The following is a 25968-nucleotide window of genomic DNA, read 5'->3' on the forward strand; positions in this document are numbered from 1 at the left end:
ATCTTCTTCATCTCACTCTTGGAACGAAAGCAAATAGGCACATTTCCCAAAGTGCGGAACCATTTCTCGATCCAGACAATGGGTTGTCTAAACACACATGAGTTACATCGCCTTTTTCCATTGTTACAGAGGATTTAACGTGAATATCTACAAGAGGGCGTGGGAGCAATCAGTCAGCGTGAGATCAGTATTCCCCTTGAAACCAAACTGTAGCCGGGCACTGAGACTAAACCACATTACAAGATACCTTCATGGCTCATTGGCGTTTATGCCGGTGAAGTGAAATCATTATAACCAATAAGGTGTGTAATGGATTCCTTCCCAGCAGTCAGTCTGCCTGCCTGCCTGACTTCTTAATTGTGGCTGCATGTGTGTTTGAACGTGAGTGTGGGCTTCTATGTAAGTGGAGCGTGTGTGTGCGTTGGGAGCAAGGGGACCGCTTCAGGGTGGTGTTCGGATTAGAGAAGCTGCCCTCCAACCAGAGTCAGCTTGATTTTTAAAACTGTTGTGTGTGTGTGTGTGCGTGTGTGTGTGTGTGTGTGTGTGTGTTGCTGAAGTGCCCTTGAGCAAGACAATGAATCATTACCTGTCCTAAAAATAAGGAGTGATAGAAAAGAGAAATTACCCGAAGCCATCACTCATCAAAGTGTCACAAAAAAATGTGTTCCTGAAATGATTAGTTGATGGACAGAAAATCAATGAAGTCATTCATCATGCACGATAAGCCAAACTTTTTCTGTTTTCATTTTCCTCAAGTGTGAGAATTTGCTGTGCTGTTGTAAGATGAATACCTTCGGGATTTAGACTGTTAAGACAATTAATAACCTAATAAAGAACTTTTCATTGATGATGAGAATAATCTGCAGGTGTGGATGACGTGGTGGCAGCATTTTTCATATGCAGTTACAGTTAGTGGGGTTGATTAGTTAGTGAGTGTATGCATGCCTGCCCCCAACAACTGTTTGTGTGCATTAGCAAGCGTCTGGATGTGGCGGCGATGTCGGAGGAACCGCTGGCTCCTGAAAGTAGCTCTTCTCCGCCAGGCAATGCCGTTTTAATCAGGTTCCCCCACATCCGCCAGCTGTGTCCACACAGCAAACAGCCACTCTGTCTCACTGGAGAGATGCAACATCCAGCTGGTCATGGGGGAGGCCAGTTAGCATCGGGAGATTAGCCCAAACTGCCGCTGTCCAGACCGAGACAGGTTGTGTGTGTGTGTGTGTGTGTGTGTGTGTGTGTTTGAGAGACAAACAGAGATTGACAGATTAGAAGACACATCGAGGTCAGCCGCTGAGAAAGGTATGAGGAAAAGTGTAGTAGTGAGTGTGTCTGGGTGGACATTGAAATCTGTAGTGTGTGTGTGTGTGTGTGTGTGCATTGGCGGCTTTGCATTCTCGCTGCTCAAGTGTCCAGCTGGCAGAGGGGAGATAGCAGGAGCCATGAAAATGGTGACGGAGCGGTAAACAGACACACAAGCAGCCGATCAGTCCTAATGAGGAAAAGTGCCTAAAAAAGGATTCTGTGGTGGTGGAAGTTACACTCACACCTCTTACACTTGGTCAAACTTCAAAACAAAAACATACATTAAAGAACAGACTTGTGTCGAGAAACACAAGCACACAGGCGTGAGAACTGGGACACGCGCACATACGCACAGGCACACATACACACACACAGACACACAGTTTAACAGGAGAGCAAAGTGGGATTCGCACACTCCTCGGGTCACGGGCCAACTTTAAAGGTGTTAGCATATTTAGGCCAGAGCAGCTGGAGTCCACTCTGAAATGAACCAGGTCCATCAATCCCCACCAATGCCTGTGCCTGGCGCTCTGAATACAATGGCTTGGGATGGCTGCTTTGGTGAGTGTGGTTCTCCCAGTCAGTCAAATTGAAATAAATGAACTGCCAACCCTGACGGCAGGGTAATTGTTCATATGCAAATGGGATTGTCGTCGTCACACCAGTCTCCCATTGCAACCTACCAAACAATTTCACTGTGCGGATGGGACAAGTGCGTTCGCATGTCAAAAAGAAAAAAGGAAAAGAAAAAAGAAGAAGCGAGATGGGAGACATGCAGAGAATGAGAGAGTTCTTCACACTCTCATACTTCATGTCTCATCTTTAACAATGCCTCTTGTTCTGCCTATCCTACTGTCGATGGCAGCAGGAAAATGAAGGGACCCTGGATCTGCACACCTCATTTCCGGCTCCATGTATGGCGTCTACCCACGTTGTCATGTTGCCTTGTACGCACTTTATCAGGGCCATTTCAGCACCTTTGAGACATGGCGAGATTTAGAACTTCACAACATAACAGCCCCTGCCCCCTCTCTCCGCCCTGCCCTGAAGGCCTCTGGGGACATGCAAGTAATTTTTATAGCAGCTCACTTTTATCTGTGTGCAACACTGAAAGCGGCTTGAGTGTTAAGACACCCCCCCTCCGCATCAATGTCAGACCCTGGCATCTGTCAAAGCCAGCGCTCCGATAAAGAAAGTGCTGAATATGAATGATCACGGTATGGGGCGATATCCTATTATGTTTTGCGGGGCAGGGTGTCTGTTTTTTTTATTTATTTATTATATCAGTCTCATTTTTTTCATATCTGTTTAAATTAGCGAGAGGAGCACTCATGCTGGTTCAAAACTTGCCAGGTCAGCAGTCGTGGAATTGTGTGTGTGTGCAATGATTAGATCTCTCAGAAACACACACACAAACACACACACACACACACACACACACACACACACACACACACAGTTTTCCCCTGTCTCTTTCTTGATCTGTTGCTCCCTTGCACAGGCACGCTTCCTCCATGGTGTGCTGTCGTCTTTAGAAAGGGGGATGTGGGTGCTGCTGTGTGGCTTGAGGATTGGCTGAGAGGCGTGTGGACTGCCGCGCAGGGTGTTAGTGCCCCCGTGTCAAAGAATCACAGTGTGGCAGTTTGAGGAGTTTCATTTTGGTCGGATTGGGATTACCTTGTCAGCATTTTCAACCTGCACCCGGTGCATAGCACACACATGTCTTTAAGCTGAACCTGTGTGCGTCTGTGTGCTAATCTGCCACTTTTCAATTATATTGAATTTTTCCTCTGCTGAGAGCTTCGTCTCCTGTCCAGACAAGTCTTGACATAGCTTTATATAAGTCCAAAAAAGGGAGGGTGTGCAATGAATGGCAAGACAACAAAGAGGCACACCTCCACGTGCCCGGCTCAAGCCTGCACGTGTAGTAGGCCTACATCAGCGTTATTTTCCCCTCTTGATGTTCCCTCCAACCATAGAAATAAACTCAAGGAGGAATTTAAGAATCACTGTTTATAATGGTGCAGTGTTCATAGCTGAATCTACAGTGTGTTGCTGTTCATTTCAGTAGCCTATAGACCTAGGCCGATAAGAGCACTATTTATATGTTCTTCTTGTAATGCAAGTTTATGATCAACTCAGATCTTATACCAACACATTCTGACATGTGGAATGAAATGACAACAAAATAGGAGAACATGGTTCAGGAATTTCAGAAATGGGAGGCAATCAATGTCAAGTAAAGGCTGCAGGGCAGGTTTCATGGCAAAAATAGTCCTATGTATGTTAGTCAAGAGTCAAGAACAACACAACTTTTTGCAACAGATGAATTTTGCTCTAATGTTTAGAGTTTGTTCTCAGCCATAGTCAAAGTCTATTTTTATGAAACTGACCCGTGGACATATCATTGGCACCGGTGCTTACACAGTCGACCAACTTTTAGAATTGAATGTAAAAAATATATTAAGATACGAAATAAAGAACTAGTAAAATGAAATCTCATGAACAAATCCATTTTTTTGTCATGTTGATACCTCAAGGGCAACATACACTATTTGCTACAGAGTTATTGCATTATAATCATTTGTTTTGCGGTCATATTTAATAAGATTTTAATGAGGTAGTAATGTACACGTTCAGTAGGCCTATAATGATTTGTGTTAAACTTCTCCAGAAAAAAAGAAATTATTGCCTTTTTTTGTTCTGTAACTACAAAGTGAAACATTTGCAGGGGAATGAGTTGAGATTTCTAATTTGAGGTCAGTTAAACCGGCGTCAATCAGACTTCAATTCATCAATTGTGTCTTTAACAGAAACACATTTTCCAGATGTGCCACTAGCTTCAATAAGCATGTGATGGGTTTCATTATTATTTATCCCAGGCCATTGGAGGCTTCATTAGCTGCGGGCTGATGCTAAATTTAGTAGCTTTTTATTTATTCAGAAGAATAACCACATGTTGGATGGTATGCCCGGTTGCCATTTTCTCTTACAGCAGCTTGCTGGTGAGAAAATAAAGGTTGGCTTGTCGGCTAGGGAGAAATGCGCCTCATCCCACCTGTGTAACCACCAACAGACGTCTGCCGTTCTTTTGGCTCTTTGAAGCCTCCTTAATTTCGGCAGTCAGGATTAAGCCTATGAAAAAATAATAAAAAGTGATAGAGAGACAGAATGAAAAATCCTAGGAGAGAGCAGGCTCCTTTTGAAATAGGTCAAGAATTCCGTTTGTGCTCTACAAACCCACAATGCAGCATCAGAGGGAAACTTTTATTTTTTCTCCGATTCGGGAGCTTGGGAAAGGATTTACATGAATTGGAAATGGACTCTTTGAAGGCGTGGAGTTAAGTGGATCCGGAGTCTTTTTTCTTAAACCTAAATGAGAACCCCGAGACATTGTCCTTGCATTTTACAATCCATGACTGAGACAGTGTCTTTGTCACAGCATGTTTGATTTGAAGTCAAAGGATTCGAGGCATTTTTTTTGTCACAGAAACCATTGACACAATCCAGCTTTTGAGTAGTTCCTCTGTGCGGGCCTGTATCATGGCCCAGTGAATTGATAGCAATATGGACATTACGGTGTTGAGTGGACAGCACATTCAGAGAGGCAGTCATGCTTCAAATACTGTCCATATTTACAGTCGCAACCAATATTTAGACAGCATGGCTTTCCTTGTTGTGTTCAAATACAGAAAAACACTTCCATTAGGCAAACAGCTGTTGTTTGATTTCAGACATTTTGCACAGTCACAGACCAACTGTAAATTTAATTGTAATCTATGGGAGCAGCTGAAGGTGTTACAGAACACTCATTTTTTTCCTGCCAGGTGTTTCCACACAGACACATGTACATTAAAGGTCATTGTGGCATGGCAGACTAGTGACTTAGACAATTCTCAGAATAACAACATATTGAGAGGCAATGATAATCAAATTCTTATACTTAACTGTAGCACCTTGCAGAAACGGATATCAATTCTTGACCAAACTTGCTAGAAAAACTGGGGTATCATTTTTAAATGAATGGAAAAAATTCATTGAGAAAAAAAATAGGTTCAAATAGGCTCAAAGTTCACACCCTCAGTGAACTTTGAAAGCACACAAATGACATGTTGGAAAATAACAAATACAAATGTCAGTTACCACAAGCAGCAGCGCGCATTCAAGCACTCGCTTTTTTGTGGCTTACATTGATTTTTCGGGACTGTTTGTCGGTCATGCCTTCATTAGAAGGCCATCTGCATTCTCGTTCTAACGTCTTACAAGTTGTTGCCAAGAGGCAGCCCTGCCCTAAATACGCCCTTAGTGAAGCTTTGTGAGGCTTTGTTAACTTTATTACACCAAGACCAAGAGTTCATTTAATTCTGTTTCCATTTTGCTATTTGCCACCACTCTTTGTGCAGCCTGACAGTGTTTTGTTTATGCTGTTAAGATTTTGAGGCTGCAAAAACGTTTTGCAGTTCATGCAGTTTTTTTTTGTGATGCTTCTTTGAAAACTCAAACATAAAAGTGAGTTATTGTGTCGCCTCCCAAAGCTGACACGCTAGTAATTGCCGTTCAACTCTGCCAGTGGGTCTGTCTTTGTAATTAAAGTTTGGCAACTTTAGTGCTGCGAATTGTCCTTTACATGATGTTCCTTTTATTTTGTCCAGCCCTGCAGTGTGCATGTAAACTAAGAGTTATTTTCTCTTCTCTTAAGTTAAAAGCTGATTACCGCTCCCTCTTAATTAAAGCTGGAAAAACTGAACCCCACACATTTGTGCATAAGTAAAGATTTGTATTGCTCTATTTCAGTTTTAATTAAAATATTTAAGTCTCTGGTTTGAAAAGAGCACAGCGACACGGGGGGTCAAAAGGTCTAAGGCAGTAAATGCAAAACAAAATAAAATCATCAAATAGATTAGTGGGCACATACAATGGGGAGTTGCCAGTGAAATTAAAAGGTTCCCCCTGGTCAAACATCAGTGATCTCTCCACTTATTCTAGTGTGGGTGTGTGTGTGTGTGGGTGTGTGTGTGTGGGGGGGGGGGCGGGGTGGCAAGGTTGAAATGAAAACAAAGCTTGGGAAGCAACTTCCTAGAAGATCTGTCAGGGTTTTTCGATTTGACAAATGTCCCCGTGGAGTTGTCTGGCAAAGTGGACTGAGGATAAGGACGCTATGGACTGTGTGCGACTGCGAGCCCAAAAACTGCATACAAACAGTAACGCTCATTTGCTGTGTGGGCAAGAGCGGCTTTAGAGCCACCTGCAGTTCCATATTTACCACAGCCTGTGCAAACAGCAGTGAGCAATGACTCCACACGCACCTGCTGTTAGACGGTACATGATGCTGTCTGTATCTTACAGGGATTGTTGGGATATTGTGTGATCATGTTTCCTGAGATAAAACAGTGTACTTTCATGAGTGCATTGAGCTTTGGAGCTGTTGTTTGAGAGAGAGAGAGAGAGAGAGAGAGAGAGGGAGAGAGGAAAAAAAAGCGCAAAGTGCAAATGAAGTTGGCGCGGATCCAAGCCTTTTAAATAGGATTTTACTGTGCTATGGTTTGAGATATAGCTCTCGGCCGTAATCTGTCTTTCCCCCCACACAGAGCAGTTTTATTTTTTTCACCAGCGATCATTTCTGATATTAAGTCAATTAAATCCAAAATAACATGCCCTTTATAGAAACTGGAGCAGGAAGTTGAGTCATACATGCAAAACCACTGCACTACATACTTTTAGCTTCAGGCGTTTTTTTTAAATAGTTTTATCCCCCAAAAAAGTAAATCTATGTCTTGATAATCTTCATCACGTGTAGAAATTTTTATATGGTCAGTACACCCACATTACAACAACAAAAACAACAGCCATGTAGTAGCTGAAGTTGGGATTTAATTCAACCTTAATGAAAAAAGTTTTACAGATTTTAAGTTTTAAACAAGAAGGTCAGTACACTCACATTACAACAACAAAAACAACAGCCATGTAGTAGCTGAAGATTGGATTTAATTCACCTTAATGAATTTTTTTTTTACAGATTTTAAGTTTTAAACAAGAAGGTCTCAGTGTAAACAGTTCTTAGGAAGGTCTCTGGATTGCTAAGAAAGTGAGTGCGACACGTATTATCGGAATGGAGAGACATCTTGTTGTTGCATTTCTAAATATACTTTAAAATGCTTTAAATGGCACAAACAACATGTAATTAACTCAATCAGCTTGGGGTGGCTTCGAAAATGTCAGGGAAAGATAAATGAATCAAGTCATATTATCATGGTTCGATACGACTCAAAAAAACATCTCTTAAAAGAATATCTTGACATTTTGGAAAATATACTTGTTTGCTTTCTTTCTGAGAGTTAAATGCAATGCTCAATAATACTATTCGATTTGTAGGGCAAATATGAAGCTGAATCTTGCAGATTGTAAGCCCTAGCTTAGCAGAAAGACTGTGGGAAACATGAAGCCTGCCTTTGTCCAGAGGTAAAAACATCCGCCTCTAGAGCTCTCTCATTAATGCATTATATCTTGATCATTCGATCGTACCAAAATAAAAGTATAAAAATGCGCCGAGCTGTCAGTAGTCTTCTCAGGTACATGTTGCCAAGAAAACTAACGAAGATATTTCCATAACACTTAACACTATATTTTTTTAAATCATCACGATTAAGCCCTCTGACGGCCATGTGGACTAAGCCTATGCAGTTAGATGGCATACGTATGTGAGTGTGTGTTTAGGGGCGTATGTTAACCACAAACCTACTCCACTCTGCAGTCTTGTGTTGCTGACAGTTAATGCACATTTTAATGCGTGCATTTAACTGCATTAATAATGAAACATGTCTCTCTTTCTGTCCTCTCCAGAGATGGCTTGCTGGGTCTCCCTCCTCCTCCTTCTTTTCTGCAAATCCCTCTCGCGAGCCCAGGAGGAAAGCGTGTTCACCTCCGAGACCATCATCAACAATGTGGTCCAGGACCCCCGGACCGGTCGCATCTACCTGGGAGCGGTCAACTACATCTACCAGTTGGGGCCGTCGCTACGCCAACAGGCTCGTGCTGAGACGGGCCCCAAAGCGGACGCCTTGACCTGTACGCCTCCCGCCTCCGCCTGCCAGGACACCAAGTTCATGAACAACAACAACAAGCTTCTGCTGGTCCATCCTACCAACGGCTCCCTCATAGTCTGCGGCAGCCGCTACCGAGGCATCTGCTCCCTGCTGGACCTGAGCAACGTGGAGAAGCTGCTGTATTACAGCGACAGCAAAGGAGAGAGGACTTACGTGGCTAGCATAGAGGACGGCGTGAACGTGGTGGGCGTCATGTCCAACTACACCAAAGATGGGAAGGCCGCCGGCGTGTTTCTCGTGGGCAAGGGCTACGGAAGCCTGGACAGCACAAAACTCATTAGCACTCGAATCCTGGAAGACTTGAACGAATGGGTGGTGTTTGAGAGCATCATCGAGGCGTCGGCGGTCCAGACCACGCCATTCGTTCCCAAGTACCTGCACGACTTCCGCCACGCCTTCAGAGAGGACGGTTTTGTGTACTTCCTCTTTTCGAGGACGCTCGACGGTACGGATAATAAGAACCTGACCTTTGTTTCCCGCCTGTGTGAAAGCGACGACTACCATTACTATTCCTACACGGAGCTCCAGTTGAACTGTGGCACAAATAACCGATACAACAAAGTCCAAGCTGCGTTTGTGGCTTCTCCCGGGAAAGAGCTTGCACGGGTTTTGAGCGAGTCGAGCGGGTACGCAAAGGTTTCTCCTTGGAGCAAGGTTCTGTTCATGGTGGCCAGCTCAGACGAGGACGAGAACGACTCTAATCTCTGCATGTATCCACTCAACGCCATCAATGAGCGGCTGGTGGATATCATCACCGCCTGCTACAGCGACTCGGGGAAAATCTCCGGTATTGCCGCAGTAGACCAACCATACTCGTCCAAAACTGTCGACGAAGTCTGCAAAGCACAACATGCGGTAAATGCCTCATTTTGTGTCAGCCGATTGAAGTTTAAAAAAAAATCTGTTTTTAAAATGACAGATCTGACTGGGATTTCTTTACTTTTGAAGATTGCTTTTGATGTTTTTTTTATTTTTTTTTGTTCTGTCTATCTAATGCTCTGGTTCTGTCTCACACATTCCATCTCGTTCCGGGTTTCTTTTCCCAATTCCCTCAACTCATCCAGAAATGCCATATAGGCCTGTAGGAGTGGTAGGGAAAACAACAGTTTTCCCTTTCACAGCTCCAAGTGCACAAACCTCAAGTGTATTCTAATAAATATGACTTAATAACATCTGATACTGTCCCGACATGAAGAGAGGCACATTACACTGGCTACTGTGCCAGGCCATTTAAACAGCGCATTAAATAAATGATGATGAATAACACTAATCATAGGAATTTAACATGCGTCATTAAAATCTAGCGAGGGGCCCTTGAATTCAACCACAATTTTTTTATTTCATGACTTTAGCCTGTTTGAACATTCGTGTCTCAAAAAAGCCCATAAGTATTGCTTTATTACCAACAGTAATGGCCACTATATCAAAAGTATATTTATTCAACCATAGTAGAAGCACTGCACTGTTCATCATGTGTGGATTTCCCATGAATAAAAATCCTCTTAGTGCAATGAAGAAAATAATGTATTTGCATATATGGGTCATTTCTTTTGCTCAATGATTATTAGCTATGAAATGCTGCATCTCTGTTATCTCAAACTCAAACCTGAGAATGAGAAATGCCATCCTGACAGTTAGACAGGAGAGTAGGGAGACACTCGCCACTCGCATAGCTGCAGGTCTTCACTGATTGTGTGTTTGTCTGTAAAGTGAGATGTGTCTTCTGCTTGCAATTTTCGCTTGGAACTAAGATTTGAGATGCATGTAATTGTTTGTAATTGTTATTTGAACAGTGAGTGAATAGCTTGTGATTACATTGCTAGGTATTTTTTTTATATCTCAGGTTAAAGGTGGAGCCAGCGATTCTTGAGAATGCTTGTTGTCAAAATCACTTTTTGTTGAAATCTGTGAATATCACCTAACACACCGCTACCTGTACGTACTGTGTGTGTGTGTGGGTGGGTGCTGATTTCTCTTTGATTTTGACAAGAATTACTGACTCCACCTTTTTAAAGTTTGCACTTGTATTCAATTTAATAATGTGATTTTCAGACTCCAGCCATTTAGCCCTTTTTTGTAGAGGACTTACAATACTGTTCAATTTGCCTTCAAATCTTTTGGAATGAATTGCAATCGATGTGTCATGATCCTTCTGTTCTTCCTTGTGTTGTACAGAAGGACACGTTGGAAGCATATAAGTGTGGTGGAGACTTTCTGCCTTCTCCTCTAGCCAGCACGCCCATATCCGCCTTGAAGGCTGAGGCTGTGCTGACCAATTTGGGCCCTCCGAGTCTGACCTCTGTGGCAGTCGCTATGGAGAATGATCACACCATTGCCTTCTTGGGGAACAGCAAGGGGAAAGTCTTCAAGGTGGAGTTGCTTTCTCATCTGCTGTTTGACTCTTTATTTGCCTGCTTCTCTCTGAGCTGGGCAGAATGGCAAGAATTTAAGATTTGCTTTTTGTGTTTTTGGCTCCAGGTACACCTGTCCGCCGATCCATATGTGTACCACAATATTTCTGTTCACACCAGAGAGAAGGTCAACAAGAACCTTTTCTTTGACATCGGGCAGAGCCACCTTTACATTACCACCGAGAAAAAGGTATGTGTGATAAGGGGTCTTTGGTAATTCATGCTTTATATCACGTGTCTACATAAAGCAGCACTGTTCAGGCAAAGTGCTGCGACTAAGGGTGTATTCACACATGGAAAGTCTGTTAGTTCACTTGCTTTGGTCCAGACCAAATAGAATTTAGTTTTTTTTTGTTTGGTGTGGTCCACTTTCATATTGCCCCTTTTGCAAGTGAACCAGCATTACGAAGCAAAACCACACGTGATCTGAGGTCATTCATTCATTGGACAGACATTCTGGGGTGGAGAGAAGCAGGAAGAACGAAGTAAAAACTGCAAATTTATCATTGATATAATATGGGGTTAAAAATAGTAAAAAGGCCTACATCTAGCCTGTAAATAAAGAAGAAAAACATCAAATTATTGTTGTTTCATATGGTTATAATATGTAGCCCTATGAAAATGCCACGTTATGTGGCTTGTAGTCTACGATGTGAAACATAATTTTTACTGTATTTTTGCTGCTGGACGTGTGGCTCGCGTGAAGAATAGGCTCAAGCTGAAACACAGCTGATTAAGCTGTGTATCAGCTCGGTGTAGTTCGGCGCAGTTCAGCTCCAAACTGACACGGGGACAGTATTGACAGTCCCGTTGGGAAGAACAATAAAAACACACACTTCATGCAAAGCGCAGCGTGAACCTGTTGGCACTGTAGGCTACGGGAGACGCTCCTCTCCATCTGATCGCTGAACATATCAGCATGTTTACGCGTCATTATCAAATGTAATATTTTCGCTGGGGGCTCCCGGTCAAACCACAACTAATCTTCCTAACAATGGCGACAACAACACTTTCCCATAATGTGAATCAGATGGCGATTTATTAAAAATGAAAAGGCGCAGTGCTTCCTGCAATTGGGTCGGATCGAGTCTGGCCAAATTCACACCACAAACGAACTGCAGCAGAGTACGTTTCGAAGCACATCGAGACCACCTCTTCAGCTGGGTCTCGGAGCGCTTGTTTGGTCCGCCCCCGAGTGCGATTGCTGTATTCACACATGTCTGAAAGATGCGCACCGAAGGCGGAAGTGCACATGAGTTCGTTTCAACCGAACTAAACACGGCATGTGTGAATACACCCTTAAGTTAGTTAGCCTGCATTTTGGAAGCGCTCAGAGCCCAATACACACTCACTGCATCCATTTAAAATGTATGAAAGTAGAGTTTGAATTTGGGTGATAGTTAGATACACTAAGACAGACGACTGAAAAGCGTGACTGAAATGCCTCCTGTGTAGACATAACGTAACAGCTGTTTCCTCACTAGCGCGTCTGTTATTCAACATTTTTATGTCTGGCACGGGGAGGGAGTATTAATCACATACCGTCCAACCTGTTTAGTTTTTTTTATAGAGGATGCAACAAGTTGATTCAAGTTTTAATAGTCAAGTTTAAATTGTTTAAATTGCTACTTGTTGCTCTTTGATCTCAATGAATATCTGACTCACAAGCTTATCTGTCAATGACTGCTGTACACTCATGTTATGACTAATCTGTTTTTGCTAGTACATCTGTGGTTGAAGTGAGATCTGAAATGATAAAATGTAAGGGTGTTCATGCAGAATGTTATACTATTAGACATTACATTATATTTACACTATTGGACGATAATTGCTGATGTATTCACATGGAGGCAGCAGTTACATGTTGTAAGTGGTTGATTTGGAGCTAGGTTTGAAAACCTAATGCACTGTTATGCTTCTGTGTCACATTTTATTACGTGGTTGTACAATATGTAGCCTCATAATAAGACTAGATTACAAATGTATTTCACTTTAACTCAGCCTATTTGATTCCCTGAGCGATAAATATCTAGAAGAATAGACATTCAGCGTGTAGACCGAGGAAATTGTTTTTGTAATTGAGCGCGGGGAGCAGACACGAGAGCCCATGTGCTGTGACAGGAGGACATATTTTCCTCCCACTCTGAACACCTGCGGCTAAACCAAGAGGCATTTGTAGCCGTAGTTAAAATGCTCCATATTTTTGTGAAGCGTCTCCCCAAAGCGTGCACCGTTTGATCACATTTCATATTCGTAATGCTCCAGATCACCAAGGTGCCGGTGCAGACGTGCCTCCAACAGAAAAGCTGCCAATCATGTGTGGAACTGAGGGACCCTTACTGTGGCTGGTGTGTCCTGGAGGGCAGGTGAGGAACATACACACACACACACACACACACACACACACACACACACACGTGCAAACACGTGCACACACACATATACAGACAAAGACACACGAACACATACACACAAACACACAGTAGGCAAACACAGACACAAAGACGTACACACACACATGTGCAAACACACACACACACACACACACACACACACACACACACACACACACACACACACACACACAAACATGCATGTGCTCATAAATGCAAGCACGCGGCGACTGACTAACACTGACACCCACACATGCAATCCCATCTGTAAGACACAGCGGGGTATTTGTTCAGTGTTTTATTGCAAACACTTTTAGTGCCCCTCTGTGTTTATATTCCATCTCCTGTTGTCCGTGCAGCCGTAAGGAATTAAAGCTGTTTGTCACCCTCATGCAGCAAAGGCAGTCTATGCAATTTACTCTCATCAGCCTATATTTATCAGGGTCTAGAGGATAGTAGGGAGTATCTATTTCAAGTATTGGCAGAGGGCATTTGATCAGGATAACAAGGGAAAAGCAGATAAACAATCGTGTCCTTCTAGAGGTTGTTGACACACCTCATTCAGAAACATAGCATGCGCTCTGCTTAGCTTTAGAGCGTCAACAAATAGTCGATTGTCAGGAAATTAATTGGCAACGAATTGTGATGATCAATTTATCTTTCTATTTCTGCTGTGTTTCTTGGTCTTACATAATAGTACTATGAATATCTTTTGGTTTGAGACTTTAAGTCAAAACATTTGAAGGTGACACCTTGAGCTTTTGGAACATTTCTGGTGTTTCAGTGACAAGCTGATTAATGTAGGAAATAATAATGAGATTAATAGATTAAATAAATAATCTTTGCTTGCTGCCCTACTTTCTTTTTAATCAAATATAGAGGCAGCTCTAATAAATTCACCATTTTATGTATAAAATGTCAGGAAATAGGGAAGAATGTCTAACACGGTGTCCTGAAGTCCAAGATGTTGTTAACAAATATCTTGTTTTACCCTAACCAACAGTCCAAATATTCAGGTAATCACCATTACATCAAGCGAAGAAGCAAATAGTCACAGTTGAGAAGCTAGAAGAAATGGGAATATTTAGCATATCTTTTTAATTTAGCTTTTGAGATCACTTACTAAATGATTATTGGATTATAAATATAATCCCTCCCGGTCTAAACTATTGCTGCGGTTACACTGCAAAACCAGCTACCAATAAGGGCATTCATTGTTTTTCATGTTTATATAATAGAACACCTAGTCTTGAAAATCTGCCTAGACCCTGCTGGATGCCACTTCAGCATATGGTTGTTATTCACAAAAGCACATTGAAAGACTCCATAGGCTTCCTTTTATTTTTATCTCGGCCTTGTGAAAGTGCTTTGGGGGGTGTGGTGGATCAGGGCCTGATGGGAGTTGTTCATCCTTCTTGTGAAGGTGTACCAGGAGGTCTGAGTGCCGACGGGCAGAGGAGAAGAATGGCTGGCTGTGGAGCCCCAAGCAGCAGTGCGTCAAGATCGTCTCCTTCTATCCCCCAAACCTCTCCTGTAAAAAGACTCAGAAGGTACAGTGCTGCTTCTCCCCTCACTCATACTCACTCTCTTTTCCCTTTTTATTTTCTCTACCTCTTTCTTTCTGTCTCCCTCACTCTGCCGAACACAACCCCACTTGCATGCACGCCACACCACCATGCACGGCCCCAGTGATAAACTGTTTGATTGTGAACCAAGAGACCCTGGGCCTCGAGGTCGTCCTGCTCTGTATTGATCCACCCAGAAAACTCTAAACTGCCTTATTATAACCGCGCTGGTTCATTGTGCTCATACTCTGAAGATGGAGGAGCCTTTCTTGTGTGCTTTCGCTCTCTCACTCTTTCTTTTCATTCCTCTGCTTCCCGACTACTTCTACGCCCCTCTCTTTCTAACTCACTCTTGTATTTCCATCAACAGCTGCTGTCCTTCTTTCTTATTTCTCAATCAATCTCCAGCGTTTCAAAGGAAACAACCGAGCGGTTACACCGCAGCGTTTGAATTAATTTCCTCTGCTCCGTGTATAATTCAATTCAATGTGAACAGATATTGCTCAGCCAAACAAATCTTAGGCAATAACCATTTTTTTTTTAAACTCTTCCATTTTTTTCTGTCCAGGTGAAGATCAACATCCCTTCACTTCCAACAATCGGGGCCTCTGACCGTCTTCAATGCAAAATCAGGTCGTTCCAAAGTGAGGGCACCATGTCTGACTCTAGCCAGGTCTCATGCAATCTGCCAGACCCTTCACTTATACCGCAAACCCCTGAAGACCAAGGTAAGCCCTTTATCATTAACCTCCACTCATGTAATACGTACTCCTTAAAGGTACATGTCTATTGTGTTCTATTAAAGAGGTTATTTAATCAATGTACAAAATAAGCATTGCACTGGTGCCATAGAACCCAAGGGCCCCAAAAAACCAGATGATTTCGGTCATTTGATTAATTGCGGATTTGTTAGTTGATATTACTGCAGTGTTTCCAATTCCCTAGGCCTTACATTGTCTTGTAGAGGTGCACTGCATTTAAAGTTATAGTGTTTATAGGCAAACACAAATGAATAACCATTCCAGCGCAGGGGTCATTTTTTTCACAAGTGTGTTATAATAGACGTGGGCCAGCTTGGTGAACGCACATACCACCATCATCTTAAAAATATAAACTTTGTGCAAGAGAAACGATGAAGCAAAAGACATCCCACTGCGAATTCCACATATTTGCTGCATAAGGCTATTTTTTTAAGGCAATGAAATAATTACTTAATTGATCACCAGGGGAGATGCGATTACCACCGCAGCTAAACCATTTCCTGTCCTCTAAGTTTTAATTTGTCACATAGTTTACGACCAAATGCCTGCAAAACAAATGGCATTCATTGTTAGTAGGGTGGTGTTACCATTTCGCTTAAAGTGCTGCGGTGCCAAAGTGCAGCCTCGTGGAGTTGGCAGCATGGCTGTAGTAGAGTGTCAGTCTTGTTAAGTTATCACATTAATACATAATTGGTATAAAGGTATTTCAGGTCATGCTCCGTCCACTAATTATTCAAAGTCATGTCTTGTTTTGTCTTCCAATGAGCTGTGGAGGTGTTACATATTCATTACAACTCCCGCAGACACCATCACCATTCGTAAATGTGTAAAACGTGTATCCCCCTCCACACCATCTAATGCAGCATATATTAACCGTCCCTCCTGCTGTGTCCTCAGATTTTGTGGCCGTGGCGCTCCGGATCTTTGTCAACGAGAGTGTGGAGCTGGCCACGCGGGAGTTCAAGTTCTACAACTGCGCCGCCACTGTGAGGAGATCCGAAAACACACCGTGAGTGGGACTTTTGTAATCTATCTGTTCTGCTCTGTCACTCACTGCAAATCCACAGTGACAGTGAACACGGCATCACCCGACAACCTTGATGCGAATGTATCGCCGCGCACGAACAGATGAGGGATCAAGGGCTCTGTTCGTAAATTGTGATGCACGGTAGTTTTTTGAATGCACCCCTTGCATTTTTTTCTCTCTCCTTCGTTTATTTACCAAGCCGAGGAAATTGCATCAGTTTCCTTTTCATTAATCAAAAAATGAAAGTCAATCTCACCCCCCCCCCCCCCCCCCCCAAACACACTCCTTATTTTTCCCTTCATTCCTTTCATGCCGAGGAATGTGTGATGAACGAGCTATGCGTATGTGAAGTTGCACAGATCCATTTGGTTGTCAGCGACATGGATTTTTGTGCCGGACGCTCTTTGATGAGTTTGCACGTTTTTCACTTTTTGTTAGTGTGTGCGTTTATGCCTAATTATGTGTGCCAAAGCAATTTCTCTTTTGGTTTTGGTGTTTATGTGTGTGTGTGTGTATCTCCGTGCGTGTTTTTCCAGGTGCATGTCCTGTGTGGCCAGTCAGTGGGGCTGCCAGTGGAATACCCGCGACCACACCTGCACAGACATGGATGACGGCGCGCTGGGTAACCACATCATCAAACAACGTCAGGTTAGTTAGCACGTCAGTGGCATGTCAATGTCTTCTCGTTTGTTTTTTAAGATTTTATTTTAGGTGTTTTAACCTTTTATTGATAATTGAAGGTTCAGAGATAGAGTGGTAATGGGGGAAGAGAGAGAGAGAGAGAGAGGTGGATGACATGCAATAAAGGTCCACGGGTCGGATTCGAACCCATGACCACTGCGACATGGACTGAGCCAATATGGTACGCACTCTAGCTACTACGTCACAGAGCGCCCAAATGTCAATTTCTTTTGATTTGTTTTGTACAGCACCATGGTCAACTCCAGTTGTTTTTAAATGTGCTATTTACAGTTAATACACTTGCCCTTGCCCTCTAGTGTATCGATAAATGCTGGAAAACGTGTTGCAGAAGATCCAAAAGACCAATCTAAATGCCACACGTAACGCTGTGCCTGAGCGATCCAAATTCCACCTTGAAAATGAATTTAAAAAAAATAACTAAATTCCTGGTATCGGCCAGAACCATCTCGCGTGACAAATTCTTTAGAGTGGAGGATATCAATTTAGAAAATGGCAGATGTTTCAGAGATACACTTATCTGTTGCCACGGATAAGGGTGTCAGTTAAGTGGTTGGCATATTTAAAAAATGTGAATGATTGAAAGCGGGAGTATCTGATGATTTTATTTTTGATGCCTTCTCAGGGAGCCAAGTGTCCTCAGTTTGAGAATCCAGATCCTGTGTGGATCCCCGTGGGCTACAAGACTCGCATCAGCTTCGAGGGGATCAATTTGGGCCTTTTCCAGGTAAAGCGGCACAGACACAGAATTTTAAAGCATTCCTGGTCGATGCTTTGAAACACGTCTTGAGGATTGTATCAGGAGAACAGGGAACATTGGATTGCACATAACAAAAATGTTGACGCCTTTAAAATGTCTTGCAACATAACTTCATATCAGCACCTTTTCAACATGGGTCCCTACAGGTCGGCACGTTTGTTTTACCAATAAATCACCCTCATGGGTCCGATAGAAAGTAAACTATGCCAACGTGCAGCCGAGGCACTGCCTGCCTGATGCTGTAAATTTTTTCCATCTAAATAATTGTCGTCTTGACTTGTGAATGTGCTTTGTTTAGCCGCCATGCTGTTACATTGTGAGAACAAGGAAATAAGCCAGTCATCCTATCCAAACTTCTCAGAGTGAGACCCAACAGTCTGCAGTTCCAAGATAGTCTTTTTATTTTCTTGCCCTGTAGTGAATATAAAAAGGAAGAAGAGGAGGATCGGAGAGAAAGCGTTTTTGCAAATAGGATCTACATAAATTGACACAGCAATGTTGCTCGTCTTTTGTATTTGTCTCTGGGTCTCTCTCAGGGTCGTGTTTTCACCATCGGCACAGAGCTGATGAAGAATGCGGAAGATGAAGTCCTTTCCGAGGAAGGGCCGTTCTACACCTTCAGCGGCTTCAATGTGAGTACCGCTGTTTTCCTAGTTGCTCGACACTTGACCCCTTCGGCGTCGCTTTCACACTGAACTGCCGATTCTGTTCCTGTACCACTCAGCTTGTTCAGGTAGCTTCTGGGCAATTTTCCCTCCGTCCACTCAACACGAGTCCTTGAACTGTGGCTGATTCGTGGATTATTAAAGTGCAATGTAGAAACAACCGTGAAACTGAGTTGAAAAATATTGTAGAGTACCTCTTGATTTCAAATGTTTCAACTCTGAAACTAGTCTAAATGCCAAACGTATCTATGAGACAGCTCTCTTTATCATGGGGGGCTTAGAAATCAAATCGCCCTTTAGCTGGTATTCACAGCCCCCTTTGATATTCTCTAGCTCCCTCTAATGGACAGACTTTCCCCACTGGAGTTATTTTAGCTCACAGTCTACACATTGTGAATTCTCTGATTGGGAAGCTCAAGCAGTGCCTAGCCCCCAGCTATTTTCCTATCCAACATTGATTTCGCCAGCTAAAAAATCTGCCGGACTCGGTAAATTTTTTTCCCTTCCATTTTTTTTCTCTCTCTCTCTCTCTCTCTCTCTCTCTCTCTCTCTCTCTCTCTCTCTCTCTCTCTCTCTCTCTCTCTCTCTCTCTCTCTCTCTCTCTCTCTCTCTCTCTCTCTCTCTCCTCTCTCTCTCTCTCTCTCTCTCTCTCTCTCTCTCTCTCTTGGCATGAGGGAGTGTCAGCCCACACACTGTTTGCAGAAAAAGGGCTTAAGTACCATTAATCACTTGATTCTGAATTAATAATGAATTTTCTTTGAATTCCTTAGTTTTACTACGAAAAGTCACCGGAGACCAATGTTCTCTTCTACGTGAAGGACAAGGAGTCGGGCAGGAAGATGGACAGCACACTGAACGGTATGCTCTCTCACATCTTAATGTGGGGATTTTGTTTGTGATCGGCTGTGTGTACACATCTAGTCCAAGTGTGGGGCATTCAAATTAAAATAAAGCATTCTTCGTCATTTCTACACAATACACTATCTATCTATCTATCTATCTATCTATCTATCTATCTATCTATCTATCTATCTATCTATCTATCTATCTATCTATCTATCTATCTATCTATCTATCTATCTATCTATCTATCTATCTATCTATCTATCTATCTATCTATCTATCTATCTATCTATCTATCTATCTATCTATCTATCTATCTATCTATCTATCTATCTATCTATCTATCTATCTATAGATCTATAGATCTATCTATCTATAGATCTATCTATCTATCTATCTATCTATCTATCTATCTATCTATCTATCTATCTATCTATCTATCTATCTATCTATAGATCTATAGATCTATCTATCTATCTATCTATCTATCTATCTATCTATCTATCTATCTATCTATCTATCTATCTATCTATCTATCTATCTATCTATCTATCTATCTTTTACTCATTCTAGTGTCTTTTTAGAAATATATTCACTGTAAATAAAAACATGCTGCCGATAAGCTTGTAATAGAGAACGTGAAGGTACTTTTTTCTGCAGAGTCAGCCCAAACTAGCTTCCTCTATGAAGTTGGGCAGACTCAGTGTAGCCTGCCAGGCTGACCCAGGGCAAGGGAGTCTGCAAAGCTTGAGAGCTTTCTTCTTCCTTGTCAAACCCTGGCGCCTTCATTACCCACATTACCCACTCAATGCTGCTCTCTTATGTTTTGCAGTGGCCAAATGTGGGAGATGTTTGTATTAGTAGTTATCACCCTCAACCAATGCTGACTGGAATAACTTTAGACTGTGTGCAGTTTTTTTTAATTTTTTTTCCTCTCACATTTCGCATATGAACAACATAAGCAAATCCACTCTCTTATCTCATTGGGATTTTAGTTGTCGAAAAGATTTTTAGTGAAGACCAAATTTAAACTATAAAAGCAAGACCTTTTTTTTAAGAATATAAGAAAGCTATAACAATGCAAACTGTCCCCCCCCCCCCCCCCCACGCTGCCTCCCCTACAGTCACCCTGTACAACTGCTCCATGGGGAATGAGGACTGTAGCCTGTGTAAGAATGCCGACCCCAAGTACAGGTGTGTGTGGTGCACCAGGCAGAAGGCGTGTGTGTACGACAAGTTGTGCAGTCCTGACCAACAAGGGTTCGAGTGCCCCGACCCCATGATCACTGATGTGAGTATAGTAACAATGTCCTCGTCTCTTTTATATTTTCTCTCTGTTTTGAACTGAAAACGTGCACGATAGGCTTTTGATGAGCGCTGTAGAGAAATTGACTTTGCTGATTGGAGTATTGATTTTCCACTTTACTGTCCGTGTGTTTTTTGGTCCTTATGTTTCTGTCCATGGGTAAGTCTGTTTCTCCTTGAGGGCGTGTTGAGCTGATCTACAGCACGTCTAGATTGGATCAATACTTTCTTTGCTCACTTAATTGTTGGTGCCTCATTGTCATTGACGAAAATCCATCAGCAACTGTTGTCTCGAAGTCAATGTGAAAGAGAGGTTATGACCATACATACAGGCAAACTGATGCATTGCAAGATAAATGTATTACAGATAAATCGATGTGTGTGTGTGTGTAATTGTATGGCCTATTTTTTATGTATATGATGGGTATTGTTCTGTCTGTTGATTGATCCGTCCATCTACCACCTATGTTCGGACTTACTGTAAATATCTCAAACAACTATCCAATGGATTACCATTAAACGTTGTACAAACATTTATAGTCCCCAGATAATTGAATCCTTTAGTGATCTGTAACATTCCCTCTAGCGCCACCAGGACGTCAACATTTTTGGTTTTTAGTGACATGTCTAACTGCAGGATTTTTTCAAACTTTAGTGATTTTTCATCCAGCACCGTCATTAGTTCAAATAAATCTTTTGACTAATTACTTTTTCCATCAGCATTGGCTGTTGTTTGTGATTAAAGTAAATGCTATGTTTTAGATGGTGTAAATGTATACAGCTAAATATAGGCATGTTAGCATTGTAATTGTGAACATGTGGTGCTGGTGTTAGAGGCACCGCCAGCTGGCTGCTACTTAACATTTTATAATGTTTTGTTTCATGTGTTTAATTTATAGTTATTATTCAATTATTTAAGATTGTATAATGTTTCCTGTAAAGTTTCCTGTTATCTATTATTTACTGTATAGTTAGCAAAAGTATTGTTCCACTATAAAGTATCTTTCCTCAAACATGTCTTTATCACAAACATGTTTGTCTATGTTATGTGTTTATGTCGAATTTCAGCCCATGTGTTGCAATATGATTTATAATTATCCGAAAGTATCTTCAGTATCAACATAAAAAATCCAGCATCGTTTGGAGTCTAATACATACGCGCATAAATGCAAACTTGATTATGGATATGGATGTAATTCTCAACCGTGGCTTTGAATACTAAATACATTAAGTCCAGTTATTCAGCAGAATTAAACAGTCTGTGTAAATCTCCTGTATGTTCTTTGTGCACAACTAATCTGTCTAAATCCATTTCAAATCCTTTCTTCCTATAAACACCAAACCCCACCCCCACCCGCCACCACTCTTTCCCCAACATCAAGATCATGCCGCGTTTTGGACCCACAGGGGGAGGAATCTCAGTCACTATGAGAGGCACCAACCTAGGCATCCATAAAGAAGACATTAAACGCATCACAGTGGTTGGGAAACCTTGTATCCATCAGAAGGAGAAGTACTCTGTCTCCACAAGGTAATATTAACACACATTTTATAAACCGCAACACACAAAAACTCACTCACTCACTCACTCACTCACTCACTCACTCACTCACTCACTCACTCACTCACTCACTCACTCACTCACTCACTCACTCACTCACTCACTCACTCACTCACTCACTCATTCACTCACTCACTCATTGTCTTTCTGTTGTTGTTGGATGTTGTTCAGAGCTGTGTTCTGGCAGGTTTAAGTTTGCCTTGTTTGTTTTTTTGTAAACTTTTGGATGCTTTATCAGCCACAGAGTGCTTTGCCTTTCCCTGGAGGTGACCTGGGTGTTTATTTTAATTAGCTCATTATGCCACTCTATTGATCGGGAAGTCTCAAGATGCATGTTGATTCAGAAAGAGCATCTCTCTTTTATAGGGGAATTTTAATGATGGAAGAAGTATTCTGATCCTTTTTTTTGTAAGTACCAACCAGGGATGTGTAAAGGGGCAGGGACCCAAATTCATAAACGTATTTTTTGTAAATAATTAAATAAATGTATGTGTGGATTGACTGCGTGTTAACATATATTGAAATGTATGTATTTAAAACAAAGCTGTGAGTAAGGTTTGTGCAAACACTGTCAAAGTGAATCAATGATAACATGCAAAGAATACATGTTACCGAGCCCTCCATAACCAGCTACGTGGCACATGTTCAGCTATTATCTCAAACATATGATACGCGTATGCATGTGTGTGCGTGCATTTTTGCATTCTTTCAAACTGTGCTTGCCTTTGTGGCAGGAAACCAGGAGGGAAGGGAGGGGGAGGGGGGGGGGGTAATAGGGTGGGAGCATCCATCTCCTGCCGTTGATTCAATCAATATATCTGTTTGGCAGGGCATGCTGTGCGACAACAGGAAGCTATTTATTTATTGAAGAAAAATAAATTAATAGGCCAAACAGCAGGTGCCAAAACCCCCTTGGAGGTCTATGTGTGCACATTCCACAGTCAACACGTTAATGTAAAAAAAAAAAAAAAAAAAAAAAACTTTGCTTAGAGTGAACCATCTGCAATCACGATTGTAATTTAGAGTTAAAGTACAGTAATGTTTTCACAAAATATTCTTCAAATATCAAAAGGACTGTGTGTCCTGCAGTAAGATGGCAACTGTGACCGATATAATATGTTATATCATTAGTTTGTTCAAACTGATGCAACAACTTTAAGTAGCATTTTACTGTTGTAGCAGCTGTTTGGGGTGGAGCTAGTCTTAACAACTTTATATACAGTTTGGAGTTGTGAGTTGTTCGAGTTGTTCGACCGATTTGTATTCACTTATTGCAATTTTCCCTAATCTTTCCTTTGTCTTCTGCATCACATATTGGATATTCTTTTGAACTGAACTATCTGAGAAAGTTAGTGGGGAAATGTCTCCTTGGTGGAACTGCTCATAATTCATAGACATCTGAGACATGACAAGAGGCCCCAAACTAGAAGAAGCTGCTCTTTCATGAAAAGCCAAACCAAATAAGTCTTTTAAAGGTGTATTGTATTTTTCCCAAGCTTAATATGTTTTTTTTTAAATGCCAGATCTTAATTTGAAAAGCAATTACAGCTGTCAAATAAGGGCAGCGGAGTAATATTTCCTTCTGAAATATATTGAAGCAGAAAAAAATAAAGTATCAAGGGTGGTCTATTCACGCTGCAGTCTCTCATTATTTTCCCTCAACCCAACAATGCTTTAATGATCATTGCAACAACAACAAAAAAAAAACAGGAATAATCTAGAGCCTTTTGAAATACACTTCAGTCACAGCTGTTTTGAAAAGTGTTCACTTCATACCAATTGTCTTTTAAAGGAGGAAACAACCACATTGTTGACCAACAGTCACTAGCCAGAGCTGTAGAGACACCTGGCAGGATCCATCCACGTTTATGACAGATTCTTGCCCCCCGCCATCTGCACGACGAGGCATAAACCAGGATTTATGAGAGCAGATGGAATGTTTTTCACCCTTAAATCATCCACTCTTGTGTGCTAACGTGCCTGCTGTGATCTTCATCTAGTTGTTAGTTCCTTTGCATGGTCTGCTGCGTGTTGTAGCTCGCTTGCTTGTAGCTATATTTGGACGTTTTCTTTTATTCTTTTTTTGGGGGTGATCATTTCTTTTCCCTTCACATCACTGTTTGAAGCTGTTAATTATCTAATAGAGGCCAACCTGTTAGCCCCCTGAAGGAGGATTGCCATTTTATGCTGACCTCTTTCATCAGCAACACATTTTTTTCCCCCTGAGGAAAGCAGCAGACGTGGACGTGTCTGGTTACTCACATGGTTCCATGTTAGAAAAAAACTCCAGGCAATGCAATGTGGGAAAATTCCTTGAGGGGTTTAATTTTTTTCTAAGATGCTAGAAGCAACCAATCTGGCATTAATAATCGCACGGCGCTCATGACTGCTTAGAACCGAAGAATATGTGTTCTATTATAATCAATATGTGCTGAGCATGTTAATCATGTCTTACCACTGCAAAACATGAACAACAAAACACATTTCATTTCTTATTATTTACTTCAATAACTCCAAATAACTCAAACAAGGCGTTTGTGCTTATTTTCTTGCCAATATGCAATAATATATCTGCAATATTCTAACCTCATTTGAATGGATACATTTGAAAAAAGTCTGCATGAGGCCATCTGTTTGTTCTGCTTGTCTGTTTTTCCATTTCCAGTCTGGAAGTCAATGTGGTGCAGACGTGATTTTTTTTATTTATTTTTTATAAAGTTGTCGAAGCTCAGAAAATGCTGATCCAATTTCCACAATTGCTTTCACAAACCGAGTGAAGCGGATCATTAATCTGTAATACAGGTCCTTAATAGAGGATGAAAAGGATGAGACAATTAATCCCTCAGTTGATTGGCAAATACTTTTACCAGCAACTGTTTAATTTGAAGTAATTTTCCATTTTCCAAGTAAAAATGTCAAATATGCTCTGGATCCAACTTCTCTAATGTGAGTGTGTGCTGCTCCTTCTAATAAACTTTACAGAATTTTTGGTTGAGGATCGAACAAAACATGCAATATAATGGATATTATGTCCATGTTTTCATCTGACATTTTGTAGAAAGAAATTATAAATGTATTATGGAAAGAGAAAATAATCGGTACATTAATCGATTTATAAAAACAATTGTTAGCTTCAGCCCCTGTCTTACTTCTTTTGTCCTGTTCAGTGTGGTGTGTGAGATCAGCCCCTTTGATGACCCAAGGAGCACCAAATGGGGTGTGGTGGAGGTGGAGTTGAAGGGGGGAAAGAGAGGAACCTCCTCAATATACTTCACCTACAGGGTAAATACTGCCACACACACACACACACACACACACACACAGCTTTGTTGTTTCACAGTCTCTGTTATGTTTCCATTTCCTAACCCCTTATCAGAACATACCAGGGAAATGTCATTAAGGTGGAATGTACAAATCCATATCCTAATGTAATGCTAAATTAGGCACTTACATGCTGTCATACTACAATGTTAATGCACTTAAGGAAGAGTCAGAATGTGTTTGCATTCGTCTTTAACCATATTCTGTGCAGTAGGCCCCCCTTTTTTCTCTAATACTTTAACAGGCTACAGT

At 41.6% G+C, this 25968-nt stretch overlaps 1 protein-coding gene across 1 annotated transcript in view; it reads left to right on the forward strand.

The window, feature by feature from the left end:
* plxnb2b (plexin b2b) overlaps window positions 1-25968 on the forward strand; it is a 120430-nt gene that overhangs the window by 67416 nt on the left and 27046 nt on the right. The window contains exons 3-16 of the mRNA XM_080027560.1: window positions 8143-9260; window positions 10581-10775; window positions 10884-11006; window positions 13082-13182; window positions 14633-14759; window positions 15343-15502; window positions 16433-16544; window positions 17099-17210; window positions 17887-17988; window positions 18558-18653; window positions 19457-19544; window positions 20654-20820; window positions 22217-22365; window positions 25563-25677. Of these exons, the coding sequence (XP_079883686.1) occupies window positions 8145-9260; window positions 10581-10775; window positions 10884-11006; window positions 13082-13182; window positions 14633-14759; window positions 15343-15502; window positions 16433-16544; window positions 17099-17210; window positions 17887-17988; window positions 18558-18653; window positions 19457-19544; window positions 20654-20820; window positions 22217-22365; window positions 25563-25677 (2763 nt within the window). The 5' untranslated portion in view covers window positions 8143-8144. The remainder of the gene's footprint in view (window positions 1-8142; window positions 9261-10580; window positions 10776-10883; window positions 11007-13081; window positions 13183-14632; window positions 14760-15342; window positions 15503-16432; window positions 16545-17098; window positions 17211-17886; window positions 17989-18557; window positions 18654-19456; window positions 19545-20653; window positions 20821-22216; window positions 22366-25562; window positions 25678-25968) is intronic.

The sequence above is a fragment of the Ammodytes marinus genome (genome assembly GCF_949987685.1).
Source record: "Ammodytes marinus genome assembly, chromosome: 5".
NCBI lineage: Eukaryota > Metazoa > Chordata > Actinopteri > Uranoscopiformes > Ammodytidae > Ammodytes > Ammodytes marinus.